Genomic DNA, 24,284 nt, shown 5'->3' on the forward strand with positions numbered 1-24,284 from the left:
TCCTGGACAACCCAAAGATGACGTTCTGCTGGGACCTATGCTACACCACTGTCCTGATATATGGTCTCTCCCAGTACAGGGGAAAGGTGATATGGGAGGAGGTACTGCAGTCATTCAAGCTTCTCCTGCTCTGTGGTTTCTATCCTGAAGTCTGTCCTTCTGTACTGTGTCTACCAACATAATCTGAGCTTGCAGCAACCATTGTGGAGCAATCTGTAAGCACAAAACCATCATTTGTGGGTTTCTGGCTCAAATACCCATTGACAACATCAACTTTTCATTTACTACTCTGGGGACTATGGGTACATGGCACCCAAAAGGTGTGAAATAGCACCAGTGACTTCCACCCACAGCTCATCCATTGTCACTAACAGTCCACTTGGAGGAAAGATTTTGTGGAAAAGTCTCTCTACATGTTATATGGAGTCTGCATTACTCTTCCAGCATACAACCAGCCACAAGTATCCTATAACTAATTAGTACTCACTTGGATACAATACCAAAGTCTTTTGTCCCTTGAGTAAGTGAAAAGCTGGGCATGAGAGTCAGTGCCAAAAGGAAAAAAAGATGACAAAAGAGATATTCCCATCTATTGAAGAAATTTTCCATGGCAAAAGCAGCTAAACATCTCACAGATAAGAGATAAATTGGAATAAACAGCTGTCAGTGTTAAATAAATATCCTGGATAATGTGCAGGACAGAAATAACTACAGCATCGTCAAACTCCTTTCTTCACTTTATTTAGCTGTTCTTGCATGTAGCTCCCAATCTTTGCACTGCTTCAGTTAGTGAAGCATTTATTTTTGAGTTGGCTGCATTTGTTAAGACTGTAACAACGAAAGGCATTTCCTGAGAAGCTGCAAGGATGAGCAGCAAGAAAGAACAACAGCTAAGGAAATACGGGACCCTAGTAGTGCTTTTTATCTTCCAAGTTCAGATTTTTGGGTTTGATGTTGACAATCGACCTACAACAGATGTCTGCTCGACACACACAATTTTACCTGGACCAAAAGGTGAGGAATATCAGGTTGCTAATGCTGAGACCAGTACTGATAAAGGCTGATTTTTAAAAATAGAGACATGAAGGGCTTGTGGCATGGGCTGGGGATGAAAGATGTGAATTATTGCGGACTGTACAAATGTCTAGAAAAGTGGAACTGTGATGGGGGAAAGTGATGAAGCAAGGAGATTTGAATTTGTTTTCTTCAGTTTCAGGAAGAGTGTCACATATTCTCATATAAATTAGAGGTGTCCTTTTGCGTCTTTCTCCAGCCACATAAATCTTCACTTACTTCTTGTATTCATCACATAACCAGCACTGCTAGCAGCCACAAATTGAGTTACTTTGTCTAAAAGTAGGCACCTCTTGTGAACTGTTAATGGTTCACTTTGCACCTGCAGGTAGGAAGAGATGCAATATTTAAAATGACTGAACTGTCATTATTTCTAAATGTTTACTTGTAAACACAGCTCTACTGCATTCATCAGACCTGATCCAGCAGCTCTTGTTGAATTAAACAGGACCTCCGCTACACATTTCAACAACAACTGGATCAGCTCTGGCATGTGCAGGTCTTTTATCTTCAAAACACTTTGCAAATATCTGAAACCAAATATTCTGCATTAACTTACTTTTTGTGTAACACAACTAACGTCAACGGAATTGCCTGGAGGGTATCTCAGCTAAAAATTAGGTCCATGATGTACAAATCTATCTTGCAGTGACACATCTAAAATATGTATTCCACACCATGGCTATTGCAGTTCAAACTATTGCTTTCTTTTTAGTAACTCATTGTATTTTTCTATAGGCTACAGACTGAGAGAAAAAAATGCAACTGATTTAAATTTTAAGCAAAAAAAAGATTATCAAGTCAAAAGCACTGTTACAGACTCATTTGTTTTTATGATGGATTATTCAAATGCATGTTGCTTAAAGGACCATTTTTAATCAGCAAGTTAATTTCTTTATGATTACAATCCGAGCTTAAACTTTTGCTGCCACAGCATAAATGCAGAGAGATGTAATGATCCCTAAGGGAGCTAGTGGGAGTTTGTTTAGTTAGTATCTGAATAATGGCAGGCTGGAGAACAAAGTTTGACAGAATTGTGTTTAATAAGTCACAAGGCTAATGAGGTGGTCTGGTGACAACATGAGAGTAGCTGGGACTCCAGCTGGTTTCTGTGGTCTAGCTTGTATAGGGAGCATTTAAAGGTTAGATATTATGGTTCTTTGCAAGCACGATACTGAGAAAGTCAGGATTTAGTCATTACCAGTCCTGCTGCCTCCTGGCTGACACCAAGACACAAGAGAGCCAAACAGCAGATTGGCATGGTCCTCACTACTACTTTAAAATTAGATTACCATGCCCAAGATCCATGACTGGTAAAAGGAGTATTGAGTAAATCACCTCCAAATTACTGGCTCACATCCATTGCAGGTCATCAAATACATTTTGCAGTCTATGTGATATGATCCTATAGCCCAATTTCAGTTCCTACCAGAGCTGAGCTCACCCAGGACAGTTACAAGTGGCTCTCAATGGCACTGGTTGTTCTGACTGTCAGTCAGATGGGCAATTAAAGACTGACCAGGCTGGGTGTGTGAACTACCCTGTAACTCCTCAGGCATCCCTTGTAGTCAAGGATGAAGCATGCTGACCTAATACGGCAGAAGGAAGTCTGTCCCGCTGCCAGTTTTCCTCTATCCATCTTATGTCTACAGACTCAGAGCGCATGATCCCCAGCCTACGACCACACCACAGCCACTGGCAACACTTTGCTGCTCAAACTTTAACCCTAACAATGAACAAGTCTCTGACTTTTGTTGCTTCAAGTTTTACTTTCTGTGCTACATCTGTTGTGCCTCTTTGTCCACCATTCTCCCAAAAATGGGGTTTGACCCACCCTGCACAATTTTCACCCCATCACCTCCATCTGTTCAGCACCTTCGGCTATGGCAGAACACAGCAGTGCTCCCACAGGACAGAGGTGCTGAGCTTGCACAGTACATTGGCCAGCTTTTTGTACCACCAGGAGCCAGATTCCTATTGTGGCAACCTCCTCCTTCCATATGAACATGGGAGTGTCTAATGGGCCAAAGCAACTAGCTGTAAGACTTCCTACACTGTCCCACCTCACCTATCTCAGTGCAAGGCAGAAATTGTCCTGTAGGCTCGATCCAGTCTGTGGGCTACAAGCGGGATGGTCTCTGGTGCTATGCAGCAGCAATAATGCTGTTCCCATCACACAGCACAATGGAGAGGAGAAAACTGAGGGAGAAGTGAGGTTGCTTGCAGAGGCTCAGAATTTATAGCCCTTTATTTCTTGCACTATTGGAGGTTGCATTACTCACTTCACCATCTAGGCATTCACAGTTGCTGCAGGAGCAACCACCCAACCTCTCCACATGCTCACCCTGAAAATCATCTATTCAAAAATGGTCATTAGAGTTGTGAAAATTCGCCACTTCTTGTACAAGCCAAATGTAGCTTGTCCAAGTTAATTCGTGCAAGCCAAATTCTTCCCCTTCAAAAGTATACTCTGTTATGCTCATACCTGAGATGTCACAAGAGAAGTATGATATAAGCAATGGGATGAAAAGGAAGGGTAATTCCAGGCTGATTATCAGGAAAGTCTTCAAACCGGTTGTGACAGTCCCACCAGCTCCCAAAAAGCATGAGGCAAAACCAGAGGCCTGTGTGTATAACACAAAAAACTAGAAAATACTCTGGAAGGATGCAGTCTCCCAGGAACAGAAGGAATGCAGTAAATGTCCTGTAAGCCTTTTGCACTTTCTGTTGCAATGATAGAAGTCAGTCTGAATTAAAGTGCTCAGCATTAGAAACGAATAGGAGTTTAAGTCTGACCTCTGGTGGTTCTGCGTGATGCAAACCAGGAGCCTTGCTATCCCCTTCATCTATCTGCTGCTTTTCCGTCCCCGGTGCAAGCAAACGACAGTTGAAGTCTGTTTGTAATGAATTATGCAAAGAAATTTTCTAAAGAGGAATTCCAGGAAAAGGTGAAAAAAGAGTAAGAGAAAAACAAAAGCTGGCACTCCTCTCCCAGTTTCCTTTTCTAGGCAATACTCGGGTCTCTTCTGAAAAAGAGGGGATTATTTTAGTGAACATAGCCCTAATGCAATGGCTGTCTTGTTCTGCCTTCCTGAAAAAGCTTTTGAGGTACACAGCAAGCTGGCTGACATAGCAGTTAAAAACAGAAATGTGTGAGGCATTTTCTAGGATCCTTATCGAAATACCTTAGGAAATGAAAAAAAGGAAAAAAATGATGTGCTTTGGACCAAAACAGAATTTCAGTATTCGTAACTAGTGATTTTCGGTGTTTGACCTGAGATGTTTAGCAACAACTTGGTCTTAGCTGGAGTGCTGTGGCACAGGACCTCTGAAAACTTATATTAGGTAATGCTGATCCACAGCTGAGTAACTAGGGCAATAAATGCCAAGCTCTGTACTCCATCGACTTCTTGAGTCCAAAGAGAACCAGATCAAGCATAAACAAAACAACAAATTTCCCAGGGCAGCCAAGCGCTTGCCCTCACAAAATTAGTCGTGGCCCTGTTGCTTACCTTCCACCCTTCCAAGCCTGGAAGCAGGCTGGCTGTTGCTGCTGCCGAGACAGGACCTGGGACTGTGGGGAGGCAGCAGCTAATGCAGTGAGAGCAAAAGCACCAGTTGTTGGTCCATGGCCTGGCAGCGGCAGGAACACCAGGCTCTGCTGCCCTGGGCTCTGCCTTCGACCGGTGTCCCAGCTCTATCCTTTCTTCTAGCCTGCTCTTGCCTGGAGACTGCAAGCTCAGTTTTGTCTAACCTGCAAAGGAAGTTTTAAGTGGGCTGTTGACATAGATGGGATCTGACCTGGTCTGAGTAAGTCAATAAGCAACAACGTGAGGGCAGAAATAAGCAGAGGCCCCAAAACTTTGACTCCTAAACTCCTATCAAAAGCATGGCCGGGGGAGAAGAAGACCGGGGCAGGGCTGGCTCTGCGGAAGCTGATTTCACATGGATTCGTGGGAGCTCAGTGCTTCAGAGACCAGCTCCAGATCTTGCTATCTGTCCCAGGTCCCAGCTCATTTCCTTTGAAATCCAGACACAGGAACTTCAAAGGTCTTGAATCAGATCCAGGTTGAGAAACTGGAATGAGATGAAATCTGAAGAATACCGGGAGTTTCCCATAGCAATTTAGATGTAAAATGTTTCCTTATTATTATTTCTGACAAATGATGCTTATAAACTCTATGACATCGGCTGGCCCCTCAAAATAGCATTTACTGTGGTCTCCAGTATAGCTGTCCATCTCTCAGCTTTAATTGCACTTACGCAATTCCACTCCTGGAAAATCTCAAACTCTCTCAGAAACCAGATATGCTGTTATCCACATTTCCTTCCGAAAATATAAAATGCCTTACCACATCCTATAGGCTGTTCAAACCTATAACTAAATTTTCCTCTTAGCGCCTCACGTTTGATCTGGAGCCCTTTAATTTCAACACATAATTCTATTTTTCATGTCTTTTAGACTTCCTCATTTTCGCATACATTAAGTTTCTGACATTTATCAGCCTGAGCTACAAAGCATGTATGTATGGACTTAAGTACATAAATTCAAAAGATATTGGGTCTGTATTTCTTACCAATGTCAGTCTGATTCCTCACTGAAGCCACCGAAATCTGTGGGTCTCCGAGATCATGTCAGAATGGCAGGGGAATAGTCTGGGAAAATTAAATTGGGCAGACTAAGTGAAAACAGAATCAGGAATAATTTTAATTATTTTTGTGTTATTAAAGAAATAATATATGTCCCAGTCATGCACAAAGGCCAACACTTTCAAATAATACAAGTCAGCAGAGCTTCACTGAGCCTACTGAAGGCTTGAGTCTGGCTCATGCAATGCAATAGGAGAAGAGGGTATTTCCACTGAAGTTAGTGGATGTTTATAAGTGGAAAGCAGGAAAGCGAGCAGACAATCCAGTTTATATTTGAAGAGTCTTTCTATTTGACCAGGGAAGGGCCCCTGTTGTCTAATTTGGAGCTAGGTAAAAAAATACAAGTCCAAGAGCTTGTGAGAAAAATGCTTTATTTCTGATGGTGGAATCTGTGGGAGCCCTGCATGTTCCTGCAGGACACTTGGGAAAATGGCTATGGGTGCAGTTGCACACTACGGCTGCACTCATCTGTCAGGTTTTCTGCCAAAAAGGGAGGCCCAACATCTTCTTCCCCCACTCTGACTATGTGTTCCTACCTTCACCTTGTGCTGGCTCGGCTGTCTACTCATCAGACTTCTCACTCAGCTGATTCAGCTCACTCATGAAAAATATGTATTATTTGCCTTATTTATATTCCTCTGTTTAGTGAGTTGAATTACTTCAACACAGGATCAGAAGAGTGCTCAACATCAGGCAGAGGGGAGGGAGGCATGCAGGCTGGTGCTGGGGGCTGAAGGGAGGAGGGCAGGGGAGAGGACAGTGTGTCAGACAGGCGGAGGGTGTCAGGAAATCCTGTCCTCACTAGCCAGATACAACTTGAAAGCAAGAATCCCCACTGCTACAGGAAATTTGCTAAGGATCTAAAAGACACCGAAAGTGAAATTAGAGGAAATCTTGAGGCTTTCCATTGAGGTAGCTGTGATGTGCTCGTACACTGGAAAGACAAACTGGGCTGTATTTGCTTATTTCTTGGAGTCTGCGACTCCCTCTGGTGACAAAACCTCTCAATAGAGATTGTGCGTGCTCAAGTGCTGCAAAGGTTCACCCTGCTTGGGGTCGTCACTCTGTGTCCCCAGGCTGCAGAGCTAATCCTGTGGCTCTCTGCAAAGCTCTTCCAGGAGGGCAAGGCATTCAGTTTCTCAAGGCTTTACGACGATGCACATATCCTCATCTCTTTAGTTTAACACCCAGGACAGGGAGAAATCACCTGTACTCTTCATATTCTGTCTGTGGAGGTGGAGAGGGTCCCTACACCAGCTCAGGTGGGACTACTAGTATGAAACATGGAACTCAGCAGAACTGTGTCACGCATGATCGGGGTGGGGGAGTAAAACCCTGAAATATATTGCATACAAAGCCTTTGTGGTGGGACATCGGCTATGCCTAGGAATGCTAAATGCATCCACTGCAAGCAGTGCAAAGCATCCAAGTGCATACTAATCAAGATTAACCATCCTTCCCCTCCTCACTGCAAATCGGTCACGCCCCCAGGGCTTCTCAAGGACTTTTTGGCTGGATGTAGGCTTTTTTTCAATTCTGAGTATCTGATGTAGGAGGACAACTGTGCTATAGCGCAACATAAGTGGTGTTTCTATCATTTGAAAGGGTGGAAATGCCCTGGAGCGTGGAGGAAAGTATACCTGCGAAAGAGGAGGCTGAGAGAGCGTTACCATTTCTGTAGTATTTTTGGTCAGAAGACAGGAACTGGAGCTGACCTGAGGCCATGGCTTTCCAGCACACCTGACACAGTGTCTCAGTAAAACCCTGCGTGGACCCGGGGAGTCTCTCAGCAGAGCTTCGAGCGAAAAGACTACGTGCTCACAGAGAAACACACACATAAACCCAGCTGGGAGTCTCCTCCCAGCTTCAGCCTTCAGGCAGCCTGCAGACATGCTCTCACTCTGATGCAGAGCGGTCTCTATAGATAAATGTGGGCTCCATAATCCCCAGGGATTACACCCTGATTCTCCAAGAACCAGGGTCAGCCTTCGATCACGAGACTTGGAGAATCACTAAACATATGTGAACAATTGGACCTGAAAACTTCCTCAGTTCATGAATACAAAACAAAAAATACAAAATAAATTGCCTACAAAAGATTCGTCAGGAAAATCTAAGTCACTTGAAGGTCAGTAAAATCTTACTAATTAAATTCTTACAAAATGTAACCTCTCAACATTGTGTTATTTAGTGAAACTCCTAAAAAGGCAGAGCTCCTTTCAAGTGCCTAAAAATCCTGCTGATTATTAGACCTTCAGCATCTTCCTAAGCTTGTTTAAAGGAGAAGGAAGGACTGAGGTTCCCTCTCAATTACAATTAAAAATTTTTAATGGCTGCAACCGTCATTTACTGCTTATAGGTTCTGCTTTCCTCCTGTCTTGCACAGTCCCAAGTTGGAAGACTCTAGTAATTTATTGTTTCATGCGTTCATTTTAATAGTCTGGTATTTTAAATCTGTGACACAGAAGTGAATCATCTTGCGGGAATACTAACAAGGTTGAGAAATGGTCTTGCTTCAGCTACTGGCTCCAAGTGCTTCACCCATGCTTCAAATGCTAGTGCAGTGCATTATCTGACATCCTTGCAACCACAGTTTCAAGGTGACAATCCGCTAATTAGGTTAAAACTTAACTTGACACTGCCCCAAGTGTAAAGCAGCACAAAGGAGAGGTTAATCTCTAGGTATAGGCTACAAGCATATGAGGTCAGGGACCAGAGGGGTTTTCTTCTCTAAGAAAACTCATGTTGCACAAAGCACAGTAGTACAAAATGCAAAAACCCAGTTCAGAGTACTGCCAGGATTTAGATTCAGTTTTCTGGAAGATTACAAAAAAGTGGCTAATACAGCGGTATGGCCTGTCCACATGAAGTCCCAGAGGAAAGGGAGAGATGCTTATTATAAATTAGAGACAATGCCAACTCGACCCCTGCCCTAAACAAAGTCAACCAACCTCTCACAATCCCTCCTACCTGGTTGCAAATCGTAACGACACCACAAGGGGGGAGCATAACCCAAGAGTTCACGTTTCTTGCCAAAATCTGAGATGACTGCACAGAACAGCTGAAGGAGGACACAATGCATTTATAATTATAACACCGTATCATCAAGCACTGGGCGTAATTCAGTCTTAAATTAACAATGAGATGGCACCACTAATTAATACTGTTTGCTTCTACCCTTGCTTTGTAATGGCCTACCCATTCTCAGCTGCAATATGAAAAGAAAAGAAGGATTTCCCTCCCTTACAGATAGGCAAATTATTATTCTTCCCATTTTCCTAGGTAGGGAAACTAAAGCAGAGTGTGTTAGGCTGCTTTACACCAAGATGAAACAGGTGATAGTTCTTACTTCCCTCTCCCTTAGGCTTTGAGAGGGCTTCAGCAAAAATTGGGACTACATGAGGTGTTAGCAACAGCAGTTGAGACGGCTCCCTAATCTCTCAAAATCTTCAGAACAAACTTTCCCACACCTTTTATCCCTTTCATCTTCCAACTCTTAGTCTGATGGCCCATACACCTCAACTTAGCTTCATCTCCATCAGCCCTGTGTGTGAAATGCTTGCTCTGAAGTCTCTCAGAAAAAATCATTGCAGCTTTTAGTGGCTCAAAATGTTGAAACTGAGATTGGAAGAAAACACCTTCAGAAAGTAATCACAGCTTCTCCACTGGTATATTGCTTTTCTTTCCTGGGCTCTATTTCTAAGATTAACTGTCTAAGCAATGTTTCTTACAAAAAAAAAAAAAAAAAGCATCTTTCTCACACAGAGGTCTTCCTTCTGCAGAAAACATCAGTCTCTCTAGAGCCTTCAACCCAACAAAGCAGTCTGCAAGCCACAGGGAATGTAACTAGCTGGTCTGAGAGAAGCAATCAGGACTGCCAGGGTGATGGGTGGTCCTCCTGGTTTGGAAGGTCAGCAGGAATCTGCTTTGCTTTCCCGTGTGACACAGGCCAAAGAAACTCTCAGCAGTTTCTACACCTGACCCAGAGTTACAGTGCATCTTAGACAAAGCAATTCATTGTATGGGGAAAGGTTGGACATGAAGAGTCTCCTACTTCTCCCTCCCCTTCTGGAGAGCACAGTCCATTTGTTAATCCTCACGTTGCATTTCTAGTCAGGACTCTTTTCCAGCCTTTGAATCACACCCTGCTTCCTTTTGATTATTACACATTTCTCCCCCTGTATAGGTTTGCAGACCGTGATCAGATCAGCTCTTAACCTTCTCCTGGAATTCCATTTCACAAGCCCTTTGTCAGCCTCTGGGAATCTTTTCTGAATTTCTGAACTACTGGGAAATGACTTTTACAGTTTTCTCAAGGGTTTCATAGGTGGGTTTGGAAAGGAGAATTTCTTGATTTCTCAGTTGTCAATGTTGTTAGCACTGAGGCCAACAGCAAAATTAAACCGTACATTTTCTAGCTCTGCTGTTTGATGATCTCTAGACAGGAACCCAGTATAAGCAGGCATCCTTCCATCAGCTCCAGGCTCAGACCCACAGCTTCAACTGGATATTTAAGGAGCTTGGCTTTTGGAAACATATACTGACTTTTCGAGCATTTTTTAAGAACTAGTGAAAATAGAGATATTTAAAATTTCTATTGCTGGCTGCTTACAGCCTTTCCCTTCCTACTTTGTCCTGTAGCAGGTAGGGTTAAAAACAAACAAAGCACCTGAGTGAGCCAGCAAACACACCACGACATGTTTCCTCCTTACCCATCCCTCTAGCAAATGCTTCCTCCCTCTAACACCGACAGAAGTTCAGCCCTTTATCTTCCTCAGCTCAGACCACTGGCCATCCCCCCCAACAGGAACATCCTCCCCAGTGGGATCCCCCCATCCTGACCAACGGGACGAGTCTGCTCTCCACAAGTCTCAACACTGAAGTTTTTTTCAGCATACAGGGACAGACTCAGGCCAGTCCATGTAACTGACATGGAAAGGAGCCAAACAGCTAATACTACATTTTATGTGCTGCAATCAATATGCACCACTTCTCATCTGTCATCACCCCATGGAACAGCCCATGAAATGCTACCTATGGCTACGGAAGTAGGAGAAGGTAAATCAGGAATGAGTGGGCAGTATTTTTCAGAAAATGAGATCCAATGAAACGATCAGTCTGAAAGCAACCATGGAAAGCTACTTTCTTCTTCATCACATAATTATATCATTGACCTTTTTGCCACAGGATATTATAGGACCCAAAAATATAAATGGGTTTAAAAGGCACAGGACTAATCTGTGCAGGGAAGAATCACTACTGGCTGTTCACGAGTGGTCTGGATGCAGTGCTTGGCTCAGGCAAGCCCTTTAAACCACTGCTCGTGGGAGGCTGGAAGTGGCTGCCTGAGTCATAGTCACGCTCAGCACACCCAGTTCCATGAGCACCTTCTGCCAGGGCTGGAGGCAACATCCTTGGGGAGGCAGGTTATTGGTCTTGTCACATAATGCTATTCTGTCCTCACTTCTCTTTTGCTGACATCCAGACAGACTTCTCTCCCTGGGGTACTCCGTATGCTGAACTGCTGCCTCGTCTCCCCTTCTGGGCTGGAGGCCCAGACACAACTGGCTGCCACTCACATGTGAGATCCTGGCTTGGCCAAAAGACTGTAGCACTGCTTCCCACCGCATGGCAAGGCTTATTGAGGACAAAGGTAGGGGACAGGGGGAGAGGCTTTGGAAGGCTGCCTGTATTCAGTGCTGGTCATTTATTGCAAAGGGGTGGAGGGGTTGTCCCCCACTCAACATTTGTCTTAAAAAAAAAAAAAAAAAAAAAAAGGAGGAAAGATGTTCTTGGGATTTGGCTCAAAACTCAGAAGTAGAAGATAAGAAAATCAGCTCCAGACGTGCCTCCAATTTCCTGCATAATGCGAAGCAAAATTGTATGCTGCCTAAGGAAGGAGATAACATTTCTTTCCTACTAATTGCCGTCTTCTCCTTTAGACTGTAAGCTTCTCAGTGAGAGACTGTCTCTTTTACAATAGTAAGAGCACTTATATAGTACTAAACAGGAGCCTGTGTAATAGGGTCTTGATCTCATTTGGAGAAATCTCTGCACTACTGTAATAAATGCAATGATTTTACCTCTTACAGATACTCTGTGTATGACATTTTCAAAACAAAGGATTGGAGTACTTGCAAAACATGTTTGTTATATCAACATATAAATGTCACCTGTCAAAAACTGAAGGCAAGAATTCTGCCATACTAAGTGCTAAGGTCTATGTTAAGATCTATTTCAACATATTTACATTCCTCTCATTCCAAAAGCATCTGCATACCTTGAACACAGGGTCACTACAGAGACACTAGGAACAATTAATAAATTCCTATTCCTTCCCTGGCAGTTCCTCCATGCATGTACAGGTTTCCCAACAGAGAAAGACTGGCTTATTTATCTGCTTTATAGCTAATAGGGCTTAGAGGGTAGGACTAGAAATTGGTGTTGTATAACACTCATGCTGGAATAGCCTCTCCAAAAGGGAAAGTTTTTAGGTTTCCTAATGGTGGTCAGATTGATCAGGTCTTCTCTGGAAATTTATCCCATGGATACTGTCTCTTCAAGGCAAATTAGTAGGAAAAAAACCCTGTGAACTTTACTTTCCGAGGATGAATAGTTGCACTTACTGCACTGAAAGAAATGTACCATGATGCTTTTTTTCTGTGTTTTGGAAGGGGATGAAGGTGAAAAAGGAGATAGAGGAGAAGTGGGCAAACAAGGAAAGGTTGGACCAAAAGGACCAAAAGGTATTTATGACTCTTTGTTGGCTATTACTGATATGTGAGTATCATTATATACAACCGTACTGGTGCATATGATCAGTGATGTTTAATGCTTTTCATTCCCGTTGCACCAGTGGATTTCACAACCCTGTCAAACATTAATCAGTGAACCTAACAATACTCGGAGGCCTTGGTGCAATTCCTACTTATACACAGGACAATTATATATGGCAATGAATTCAAAGAGTCATGTAATAAAACTGTACATTTACTGCTGCTCTCCCAAGTGGCTGTCATGAGTGTGATCCGGAAGACCCAGATCATATATATAATCATTACCCAGATCATATGTATAATCAGAAAGACTACTGTTTGCTTGCTGAAATGATCCTTTAGTTAAAACTTAATTTTGAGAGTTATTTCCTAGTAATACATCAGGATGCCCAACAAAATTTGGTCTCAGTTGTCCCTATTTTGCAGAAAAGCAAATGGAGGCATACACTGAGAAACAAAGTTCCTCTGATTAAACAGCATGTGAGCTGAGAACAAGGAGTCACAGATGTCTCAGGACTCGGCTCTATTAAACATATCCCATATCCACAGTGTGAGCTGGGCAGAGCATTCAGAGGCACCAGATGTGATGGTGTCAGCCTTGTTTGCATAATCTAAATCAAAAGCTTAATTTATCATTAGAATTTAATGATAATGCATAACCATAGTCTTTCTTCCTTGACAGTGGTTTAAGACTTTAAAATCACCCTGTTATTATTGTTATAATAAAAAAACCTTTTCCATTTTAAAATGCATTCATATGACCTTGCTTCTTAACTTAAAAAGAAGATCGGGTAGGACACAATGGAATCAGATAACCAAGCATTTACGAAGCATCTTAGTGAGGTTAAATTTGGTGTGCAAACTGAGATTCTCTAAATTGGGCTGTCATCACTAGCCAGCTATTTTAGAACTTAAACTATTAATCAGTTAAAAAGGCATTCATTATTTTGGTGCTCTGAGGACTGGAAAAGCACATACAGAAAAACTAGTAGCTTCCTATTTGCACTCCTGCTTTGAGAAAGATTCCCCACAAAGCCATGAGCACACTACCTCAAGGAAGAAGGAAAGGCTTTTGTCTGGGGTGGAGAGAAAAAAAAACAGATAAAACCTGCCATCAGCCTGGCTTGGCTGTGAAGTAAAATCAATATTTGAATACTCACTAGCAGTTTTAGTTAGTATTTTCTATAAGACAACATGATGTTTCTGGGCATTTGAACAGGCAGTTCTACTAAGGTGCCTTGCAATGTCCTACCGTTGTATCCTACAGTAGCAGAGATCTGTGCTGTCCTCCTCCAACCATCCTTGGGGCTCCACTCATTTTGACTTTGCCACACATGCAGACTGGCCATGCCCAGGAAAAATAGCAGCAGTAGAGACCTAAACAGTGCCTTGGGAAAGAAATGACAGAAACCATCCATACTATTTTCCTCTTTATTTCTTCTCCTAGGAAACAAGGGACCTGTGGGGGATGTTGGTGACCAGGGAATGCTTGGGAAAATCGGCCCAATTGGTGGAAAGGGTAAGCTCTGGTCCAGGAATTTTCTTGGTTTTCCCCTCAAGGTAAATATGTGTTTTGTGAGAGTTCCAGGTATGGAGTAATATCAAATAATGACTGTGACCAATGCCCTCCAAATAAAGTTATGCATAAAGATTGGTGACGAGAGCTAACTGAGATATTCTCGTTTTACTTCCCATGTGCAATATATCTGACTTACTTGGCTAAAATAATTTGCTTTATGAGTAAAGAAATCAGTCCTCTTTGATGGTAAAAGAGGAAGGGAGAAATCGGGCCCTCGTGAAGTCAGTCACCTGAACGGTCTAAAAGAGAAAGCCAAATTTTTGCCTCTGCTTTGGACACTGAAGGCCTAAGTCAATATGCTGCTGCTGCTCAGGATGCCTCACCTTGCCACCTGCACTGCTGTGGGACACATGAGCAAGCAGTGCACAGGACAGCTCGGTAAGAAAAGGATTTTAGGAGTTTTAAGAAAGCACTCATGTAACAAGGGACAACAACTACTTGCAAATCAAGGTAGAATCCAAGTCTACCTGGACAATAATTTCATGAAATTTTGCTCTAGTCATCTGAGAAGAGGCCCAGGCATTCCTTTCCAGTATTCCTAAAGAGCTACTTAAGAAGGAATAGTACTTCTTGCACAAGGAGACCTGCCTTGAAAGCTGAGCAAGGATTCCACCATCCCCAGGGGAACTCTGTGGTCTCTAACCAGCACATCAACCCAGGCATGTGGGGGCTGGGTGGAACAATCTCTCCAGGGAGCTCCTCAACCCAATGTTTTTAATAAACCTTTGATGGCCTCTAGCCAGCCTTAGTATCAGAGAAGAACAAAAGAATTTGGCCTGAGGGACTAATTTTCAGAAGTACCTAGACAACTGAAAACACAGATGGTTATCTCCCAATATGTCTTCAATCACCAAAGAAGAGAATTTAAGAATGCCACAAATTGCTTATCTTTATCTGTAAGTAAACCAATGCTCTGAGCCTTTATATCAAGCTTTCTCTTATTTTCTTTCTTTATTTGCAGAAGCAAAGGTCACTAAGTCACTGTTTAAATCTAGCACTAAACATTCAAGTTCTTAATGAAGCAACCCTGAAATTTCAGCCTGTGTGTGCAGTGTCAAGCAATGCTAATTAAAATGACAGCCAACTCCTCATTTCTTTAAAAAACCACGACCATATAAAGGAAAAAGCCCATCAAAACACAGCCATCAACAAGGCAGAGCAAGCATTAATATTTTTTGACCTCTGAAGGTTTTAATTCATAAAAGAAGAGCTGACATGAATTTCAAGTGAAGTCTAGCTGTTCCTGATCCAAATTACAGCTGAGATTTTTTAAAAAGCTAGTCACCTTCACTTATATAGTAGCACAGCATTTGGAGAAGTATTTCTATGATTTTTATGATTTACAGAAGAAGAGGAAAGCAGTGGATGAAAATAAATCACATTTCCATGACCTGTATCTGAAAGGAAACACTGCTCCTTACTGACCTCATTTTGTGCAGGCACTAACTGCTGCCCGCACACGTAATCTGTTGCACAGTGGCTTTGTTCACATCAGCCTCATCCCATCATGGAGCTACTGAACCCAGGGAAGGGCTCTGTCCTGCAAGGCAATGAGAGAACCCAGGTCTCACCTCTCGCAGATTTCTTGAGTGCTTTCTGCCTCTCAGGATCATTTTGCAGTTTATATTTAAAGTAAGTGGTACCAGGAACCAGCAGCACACAAGATGCCTGTGTTATCAGTGAGTTAGCTATTAAAGGGTTCCATACACCAGAATTAATCATGGTTTGTTTGACTTGGCACATCTGTCAGTACAGCCCATCAGGGCCTCCTATCAGAAGCAAACCGTTAATATATTATTAAACAGGTTTTTCAAATACAGTCCCCTGACATGTGCACTGTCTGAGATCTGAGAATATATTTTCCTCTTTATTCAGGTGACAAAGGAGCCAAAGGCTTACTGGGGGTTTCTGGAAAAAAAGGAAAAGCAGGTATGCTATCCATCCTTCTCTGCAGAATGGTCAAGTCTGCTGGGTCTTTGATTTCAGGGTTAGTTTGCCTGGAGTTTCATAAAATTTTGAGGCCCATGGGAAAACTTGAGAATAGATGAACAGGAAGAGACTGAAAAAGTTTTGTTTAGCAAAATGAAGGCTTGGGTAGGGACATGACTGATGCCTACGAATATACCAACATACACAAAATATGGAGAAGAGTTACCTAAATTAATGGGCAACGTTTGATATCATAAAAACTAACACATAGAGAGGCCAGCAGTACATTTATGCTGGAAACTAGAAGAAAGTTTCTGAATACCAAAGGAATGAAGTCCTTTAAAAGTTTCCTAATAGGAGCATGGGGATGAAAAAATAAGTGATTTTAGATAGAGGATAATCTGTTGTCAGATGAATGCAATGCATTTGCTTACAGGAGGAGAATTTGGATCTGATGACCCAGAAAGTTCTTCTCACTCCTAATAACCTTGAATGTTCTCCCACCTTGAATGTACAGTTGTGTTCATTTTTAAGAGATTCCATATGCATGCCAGTTTGGTTCTTAATGGGAGACCATCAGCAACTTATTTTCTTCTGAGAATAACAGAGGAACAAACAAAACCTATATCAAGCCAAATTTCAGTTTACCAACAAAATATAACTGAGACTTCAGTGCTTAAAAGTTATTTTCTGAGTTGGTATCGACTATTACTGCTATACCACAGCTGCATGCAGCAATTCACTAACATAGTCCTTCCACCAAAGTTTTGCCAATCCCACCTCTATGCATACTCACAAAACTCCTTCACTGAGAAAGCAGCAGTTCCCCATTTCATGGAGGCTTTCATTTTTATTAGAAGGCTGGGGAACCTGTGCTGTTTACAGATACAAAGGTAGACCTTTGGCATTCAGATGTAATACTGTAGTGCTCACCATGACAAGCCACGTCTCTGCAGCTAGATGGAATCCATAATGAGAGGGGCAGAGGATGTGCAAATGCCACACTGATATGGGTGGAAAGAAGATGGCAAATTCTTCTATCGACATTTTTAAAAGTAGGGACTCTTAGGCCAGTTAGTAAGGGAGTGTACAGAGCCAAAGAACTAACTGTTTTGATCAACAGAGGTATGGCCAGTGGGGCAGTGTGAGACTGGCTCTCCACAAGTAGCAGCCAAGTCTTCAGCAGGTTTGGAAGTGGGCTACAGACAACCCTCCATGCACAAGCACAAATGCTTCTAAACAGATAAAACCTCTATCCTTTGTATTGCATCAGGCACAGTCTGTGACTGTGGAAGGTACCGCAGAGTTGTTGGACAGCTGAATATCAATGTTGCTCGTCTTAACACGTCCATCAAGTTTGTAAAGAATGGTAAGGATCCTTATGTATTTGATGTGATTTATTTGGCTCCTATAACATTTATCATTGCTATTCTTCTATCATTGCTGCTCTACGGCAGCATCCATAGATGACCCAGAGAGTGGGTGCGAGGCATTCTGAAAACGTATGGAAAAGAAACAGTCTTACGCCTGTAAAGATATAAGCAGCTGATGATTAAAAGCAAAAACAATACAGAAATTATCAACAGCACAACAGAAAGAATCATGAAAAGCACAAGGCATGGCCTGCTAACCACCTCTGCACTATCAATCTGCGCAGGCTCAGCGGCCACTCAGGCAATGAAAGGAAAAAGGTTCTTTCAATCTGCTTCAGAGAGGCAGGAAAAGTAATAGGAACCTCTTGGTCTTTCCACTGCACAGGAAGGCTGCAGACATGGTACTCCTAGTGCTCCCCTCAGTGCAAGCATCATTTTCCTGTAACAAGGGACCAACACTCAAAGACATGGGTTATAAGAAACCATGTCTGCAGGCAGTGCTGTCAGGTGGACAGTGCAAACTGCCCCCACTGAAAGGAAGGAAGCGCGTTTCCTGGCATAGCAGAGATTTTGAGAAGGCTCCACCGCTGCTTCTGGGACTAGGTCTGTATCAGCAAATTAAATGTGTTTGAGACTGTTCCCTGGCACTATGGGCAAGCAGCACAGAACAGCACTCATCTATATTATAAATCCTATAAAACTGAATGCTGTATTATTAGAAGTGTCCCTCTACTAACTCCTAAACTGTGCCTGAGGTAATTCCTGAATTGTCTGGGAGAGTGTTAGTTGCCCCAGGCCAAAGCTCTGCTCAGGACCATTCCAGAAATCCATCAGCTGGGACAATCAGCTTCCACCTGCCCAGGCATGCTCCTTGGCACTGCTTAATTCACTAGGATATACACTGAGTAGTTTGCCTTTTAAAGCTGCTCAGCAGCCACGGTTTTATTCCTAGTCAATGCCACTTAGTGGCTACAGCAGCTCTGAACATCAGGCTGCCTTTAAAATGTCTTATTTTAGCAGTCATGTTGATTTTCCTCTACATGGAAAGGGCCTGAAAAGCTATCTTTACCCCTGTGCTTCTATCCCAAGGCACTCTTTCACAATCTGTATTCAAAAACATGCAAAGCAACAGGGGTGACCCAGAGTTAAACATTGCTATTTGACCATTTAGCATGCCTTAATTTGATTAGTACTAGATATCTGTGAAGTAAAACTTAAATGTCACAGGAGACACATGCCAATCAGGACTGAATAGTTCTTGTCCTAACATGTGCAAGGTGCTTGTCAGTCCCATTAGTAGCATCAGTCTCTGATCATGTCCTCATTGTTCATCACAAATTCAGTGGTGGGAATACTTTTCCTCTCTCCCTTTTATTAATTCTAATGTAAAAATCATCTCATTGTCATATTGGAACAGAAGCACCTTCAGTCTGTTGACGTGCCATTAAACAATTTATTTTTCCCTTTTAAAGTTATAGCAGGCATCAGGGAGACAGACGAAAAGTTTTATTACATCGTGAAAGAAGAGAAGAATTACAGAGAAGCCTTGATCCACTGCAGGGACAGAGGAGGAACACTGGCCATGCCTAAAGATGAGGCAACCAACGCCCTGATTGCTGACTACATCTCCAACAGCGGCCTCTTCCGAGCCTTCATTGGGCTGAACGACATGGAAAAAGAAGGACAGTTTGTGTACGCAGACAGCAGCCCACTGCAGAACTACAGTAACTGGAAGGAAGGGGAGCCTCATGACCCAGCTGGCCGCGAGGACTGTGTGGAAATGCTCAGCACAGGAGAGTGGAACGACTCCGAGTGCCAAGTCACCATCTACTTTGTCTGTGAATTCCTCAAGAAGAGGAAATAAAAGTGCTGTAGAAGGTGCCTGGCACCTGCTGTACATACAATAACGTCTCCTCATTCATACACTGTAGGGAGAGTAGACAATCAGGGATAGGGCTCAATCCAGGCTTCACCTCACTGGGTTAAGCAAGAGTAACTACTGTTAAGATGACAGCGACCATAAAGTCAGCACAGGTCTGCAGGGGGCATCCAGCCAGTTGTGAATTTTTATTTCATTTTTATGTGCAATTTAGGGTGGGCATTTCTATATGTAATTTAGGGGCAAATTTAGAGCACACAGAGGTGAATATGATTTCACTAATGCCAGAAATAGTAAACTCACTAGTATATGAATTAGTGATGTGCTTCGCAAAGTCCACAGATGGAAAGAGTGTGATCTTTACTCATCTCTGATCTGCACAGGAAGTCCCAGTAATTCCCCTGTGACTTCAGAGCTGGGAGAACAGATTTGCAGTTTCTCTTGAAAAAATCCTTGTTTTGTTAGAATCGTAGAGTAATTTAAGTTGGAAGGGATCATCCAGTTGAATCTTCCAGGGAAAGCAGGGCCAACTTAAACTTAGATTAGAAGTTGTTATACTCCCTTTAATTTGGCTTTGCAATTATATTGCCTGAGATGCAGGGGAGGACTTGTTTATCTCTGCTTCCAACTCTATTATCCATCAGGCTGGTCTGAGGTATGAGGAATTAACTTAGCAACAACACTTCCACATGCAAGCCTGCACAGCTTGTAGGCAATCTGAGAATAGATGGAGCAGTTCTAATCTCTGATGTCCCCCAAAATCTGTGAAAAACATAGAAAAGTCTAGCACAAAGACTACAGTGCAAAGGAAGCAAAACCATTGCTGTAGGCTGTAAACAGGCACATGTAGTGTCAGCTATACCAATGTGCATTGCTGGTTCAACAAGTGATTCTAGGAACATGTTAACTCCCTAAGTAGCCACTGATGTTTGATGCCTAATGCTAAAATCACCCACACCTTTGCACAGGAAGCAGCTACAGGACAGACTTTATTCCCCAAGAACCCAGATTCAGGTGTGGTTGAGCAACTTAGTCATGCACTTCAGCAGGGCTCTCCACAAATTATGAGCAGTAAGTGTGAAGACTTTGTTGTCAGCACCAGGCTACTCAGATCTCCGTATCAGTATGCCCACGATGGATCACATTTTCATATCTTTGATAATACTGAAGGAGCTATTTTCTTCAGACACGGCAACTATTTTGCCTTCAGAAGTGAGCCTTTTCTTAGTCATGGTTCATCTTTCCTCACAGCAGGAGATGTCAAGAGAAACCCCAGGGCCCCTGCAATGAAGGTCTATAGACTGTCTTTCCCACTTGACACTAAAAATGAAGGAATGATATCTGGAGGCTAATGCTCGGCACTAGGCACATTGCAGCAATGTACCTGCAAGTCACTGAGCACCGGCTGCACACAGTCTTCCTCTGGGTATATGAAGAGCTGGACATGCCATCAACTAGTAATGCAGAGGGTCAGCTCCAAGTCTCCCTTCTACTGCTGTGTACAGCACTGCAGAGGCAACTAGACAAACAGTCATACTTCTGCAACCTCACCCTCAACAGGAAAATCCTCTAAACCATTTAGCTGGTTGTTAGACCCCAAGCTCATCTCTGAGCAATGACCAACGCACGAGCAACCCAGGAGACTGTGACTCAGAACCACTCTTATAATCCAGTTTTACTGCCACTTGTTCCTCCAGAAAACCACCTGTTGCTACCAGCAGTAAATTAGCTGTGTTGCTACACTCCCTTCAGGGAATTACTCAGACCTGTGAATGAAGGGGTGGGACCACATTTCTTTTCATTGCTCCCCTACTATGCTATGAGAGTATTTGGCCAAACAGGTTCACTTAGGACAATATAACTCATCCTGAATTGTTCCCTTCCTGGGAATCGATATTCCCCCAAATTAAGCATAATTACACTTTTTAGGATCTATAGTAATAAACTTATTAAGCTAAACACTTTGGTTTTACAATCATTAATGGGTAATGATAAAGAATTAATGACTAATTCAAGGCAAAGTTTCTTGAAGAAAAGTAATGCCTTTTAGAAGTTCAAGCCCAGGGCTGCTAGCCTCACTCACAGCAGGCCAGGCCTTACTAGTCCTGCAGAAGTGGCATAGTAACATCCCTGGGGGTAGGCACAATCACACTGATACCCTCGCCACACCTCATCTTTACTTCTGACCCCAAAAGTCACCAAAACATGCTTGCCAGACTGGGGGTCCAAGTTCTGGAACCCTCTGGCCATGCTGAGACCACTGACTGACAAATTCCAGAGGTGTCCTTAATGCCACAATCATCATGAACAGGCCATTTTCCTGTTCTTTAGGAGGAAACTCAGAGCTGGAAGAAGGTGAAAAGGAGCAATACTTTGCTACAGGATCAAGCTCTGCCTGAGATTGGACCAGGCACTCCACACACAAAATCATGTAACACATGTCTAAATTGAAACTCTGGTCTTTTTTAGGAGACTGTGAGTTATAAGTAACCCTGGAGCATGCTCCATGTATGATGTCCCAGTTTCAGCTGCGACAGAGTTAATTTTCTTCCTAGTAGCTGGTACAGTGCTGTATTTTGGATTTAGTATGAGAAGAATGTTGATAACGCTGATGTTTTAGTTGTTGCTAAGTGGCGCTTATCCTAAGTTAAGGATTTTTCAGTTTCCATGCTTTGCCAGCAAGCAGGTGCACAAGAAGCTGGGAGGAGACACAGCCAGGACAGCTGACCCGAACCAGCCAAAGGGATATTCCATACCATCGGACGTCATCCTCAGTATATAAACTGGGGGGAGTTGGCCAGGAGGGGCCAATCGCTGCTCGGGGACTGGCTGGTCATCGGTCAGTGGGTGGTAAGCAATTGCGTTATGCACCACTTGTTTTCCTTGGGTTTTATTTCTCTCTTTTTTTGTTATTTTCCCTTTCATTACAATTATTATTATTTTATTTCAGTGATTAAACTGTTCTTATCTCAACCCATGAGTTTTACTTTTTTTTTCTGATTCTCCTCCCCATCCCACTGGGGCGGGGAGGAGTGAGCGAGCAGCTGCGTGGTGCTTAGTTGCTGGCTGGGGTTAAACCACAACATACGGGAAGGAATGACTGTCACGGTCTCTGGCTGCACGGCTGAGGGAAGCAAGTGAGGAACTTGTGTTGGGTTTCTGAAATGGAAAGGCTGGAACTGCCCAGTTCCTCCATCCTCCTCTCCTACCACAACAGCTTCATCCTTTCTTAAATAGAAAAAATAAACAAAACCAACCCTTTTACCCACCGCGTATTCATGCAACTTTGGGCGAGGCTATGCCAGTTGAAACAAGTAGACCTGGGGTGGACGTTCCTTCGCTAACTACAGAAGAGGGACAGCAGAGAGGCACAGCACAGATGTTCAAGCTAGCCAGGCGTAACTGTGATCAGGTGTTTGTCCAACCCACTCCAGCACTAGATCCCAGTCAATAAATTGTGCCAAGAAGCCTAACACATAGGCCAAACCAAATAAAAAAGGCTATCCCACACAGGAAACCTGGCAGGTAGATCCATACAGCTCTGCGCCATGCCATGCGGACACAAGCTTGAGCCTGCACTAACTCAACTATTATAGCTGTGTTTTGCAAAAAAAAAAATTCTTGTTATAATTAAGAATTTGGGCTATATCACAGGTTTCACTGCTAGCCAATGGAAATTCACTGTGGTGGGTAAAGTACCTTAGGTTTCTACATGAAGTGGATGGAGCCAGGAGCACAGGAAATGGTGTCTGACTATTCAGGATTTATGGTCTGTTAGAGCTTGGCACCTAAGCCGTTTTACCCAATCCCAATATTATGTTTTTCCCAGTTTCTCTTTTCGTTATTTGCACTCTGAACCTTTCTTGTTTCAATTTATGCCTGCTGTTTCTTGTCCACCCACCTATTGCCACTGTGAAGACCCTCACTTCGTCTTCTTGAAGACCCTCTCATAGGTCCTGGCAGGCTGCCATGAGGTCCACCTGAAACCACCTCTTCTCCAGGCTGAACAAATCGGGTTCCCTTACCTCCTCCCCACACGGCTCCAACTCCAACAATCTTGGGGGCCCTCAGCTGAACTTGGCTCCATTTTTTTGCTGTCTTTCTTGTACTGGGGGTCTCAAAAGGACACGGTGTCTAGATGGGGTCTAACAGGTGCCGAGCAGGAGGATAATCTCTTCCCTCAAGCTCCTGGCTGTGCTCCCTCTAGCACAGTCTGGATGCTGTTAGCCTTCTTTGCTGCCAGGGCACACTCCTGACGCACAGGCAGCGTGCTGTCTGCCAGGACTCCCCAGGGCCTTCTCAGTAAAGCCCGTCAGCCCCAGCCTGTATCAGTGCAAGGACTTGGCATTCCCAGATGAAGGAAACTTTGCATTTGTCCTTGCTGAATTTCATTAGGTTCCTGTTGCCCATTCCTCCAGCCTGCCTAGGTCCCTCTGTATGGAAGCCCTGCCTGCTGGCGTACTCACTGTTCCCTCCAATTTGGTGTCATCTGCAAACCTGATGAAAATGGGCTTCATCATCTCCTCCAGGTAATTGCTGAAGATGTTAAACTGCGCAGTCCAAGTATATAGACACCCATCACACTCTATTTGTCCTCTGGGTAGAGTACAACCCATTAGCCTCTCTCCTCCGAGCCCAATCATCAAACCAGTTGTTACACATCTGATTGTCCACCCATCCAGACCACAAAACCTGCACTCAGATGCAAGAATGTTGTTGGAGACAGTGTCAAAAGCCTTGCTAAAGCTGAGATAAGTGACATCCACTGTTCTCCCCTCATCCACAAATGCAGTCATTTTATCCTAGAACACAATCAGGCTGGTCAGGAATGATTTACCCATGGTAGATACATGCTGGTCATTCCCAGTCAGCTTCTCCTCCTTCATGTGCCCAGAAATGTGCTCCAAGAGGACTCGCACTATTAAGTTTCATGGGGAACAAAGTGATGCTGATCAGCTTATAGCTCCGTAGATAGTCTTTTTGGCCTGTTTGAAGGCTGCAACATTCACCTATTTCCAGTCAAT

General features: G+C 43.3%; 1 protein-coding gene across 1 annotated transcript; it reads left to right on the forward strand.

Moving 5' to 3' along the window:
• Positions 1-727: 727 nt before the first annotated feature.
• Positions 728-22,172, forward strand: COLEC10 (collectin subfamily member 10). The gene is made up of 6 exons (XM_049824923.1): positions 728-1,014; positions 12,399-12,470; positions 13,948-14,019; positions 15,955-16,008; positions 17,282-17,377; positions 18,854-22,172. The coding sequence occupies exons 1-6, from the start codon at positions 867-869 to the stop codon at positions 19,243-19,245; spliced, it is 834 nt and encodes a 277-aa protein (XP_049680880.1). The 5' UTR covers positions 728-866; the 3' UTR covers positions 19,246-22,172.
• The last annotated feature ends 2,112 nt before the right edge of the window (positions 22,173-24,284 follow it).

The sequence above is a fragment of the Accipiter gentilis genome, chromosome 2 (assembly GCF_929443795.1).
Source record: "Accipiter gentilis chromosome 2, bAccGen1.1, whole genome shotgun sequence".
Classification (NCBI taxonomy): Eukaryota; Metazoa; Chordata; class Aves; order Accipitriformes; family Accipitridae; genus Astur; species Astur gentilis.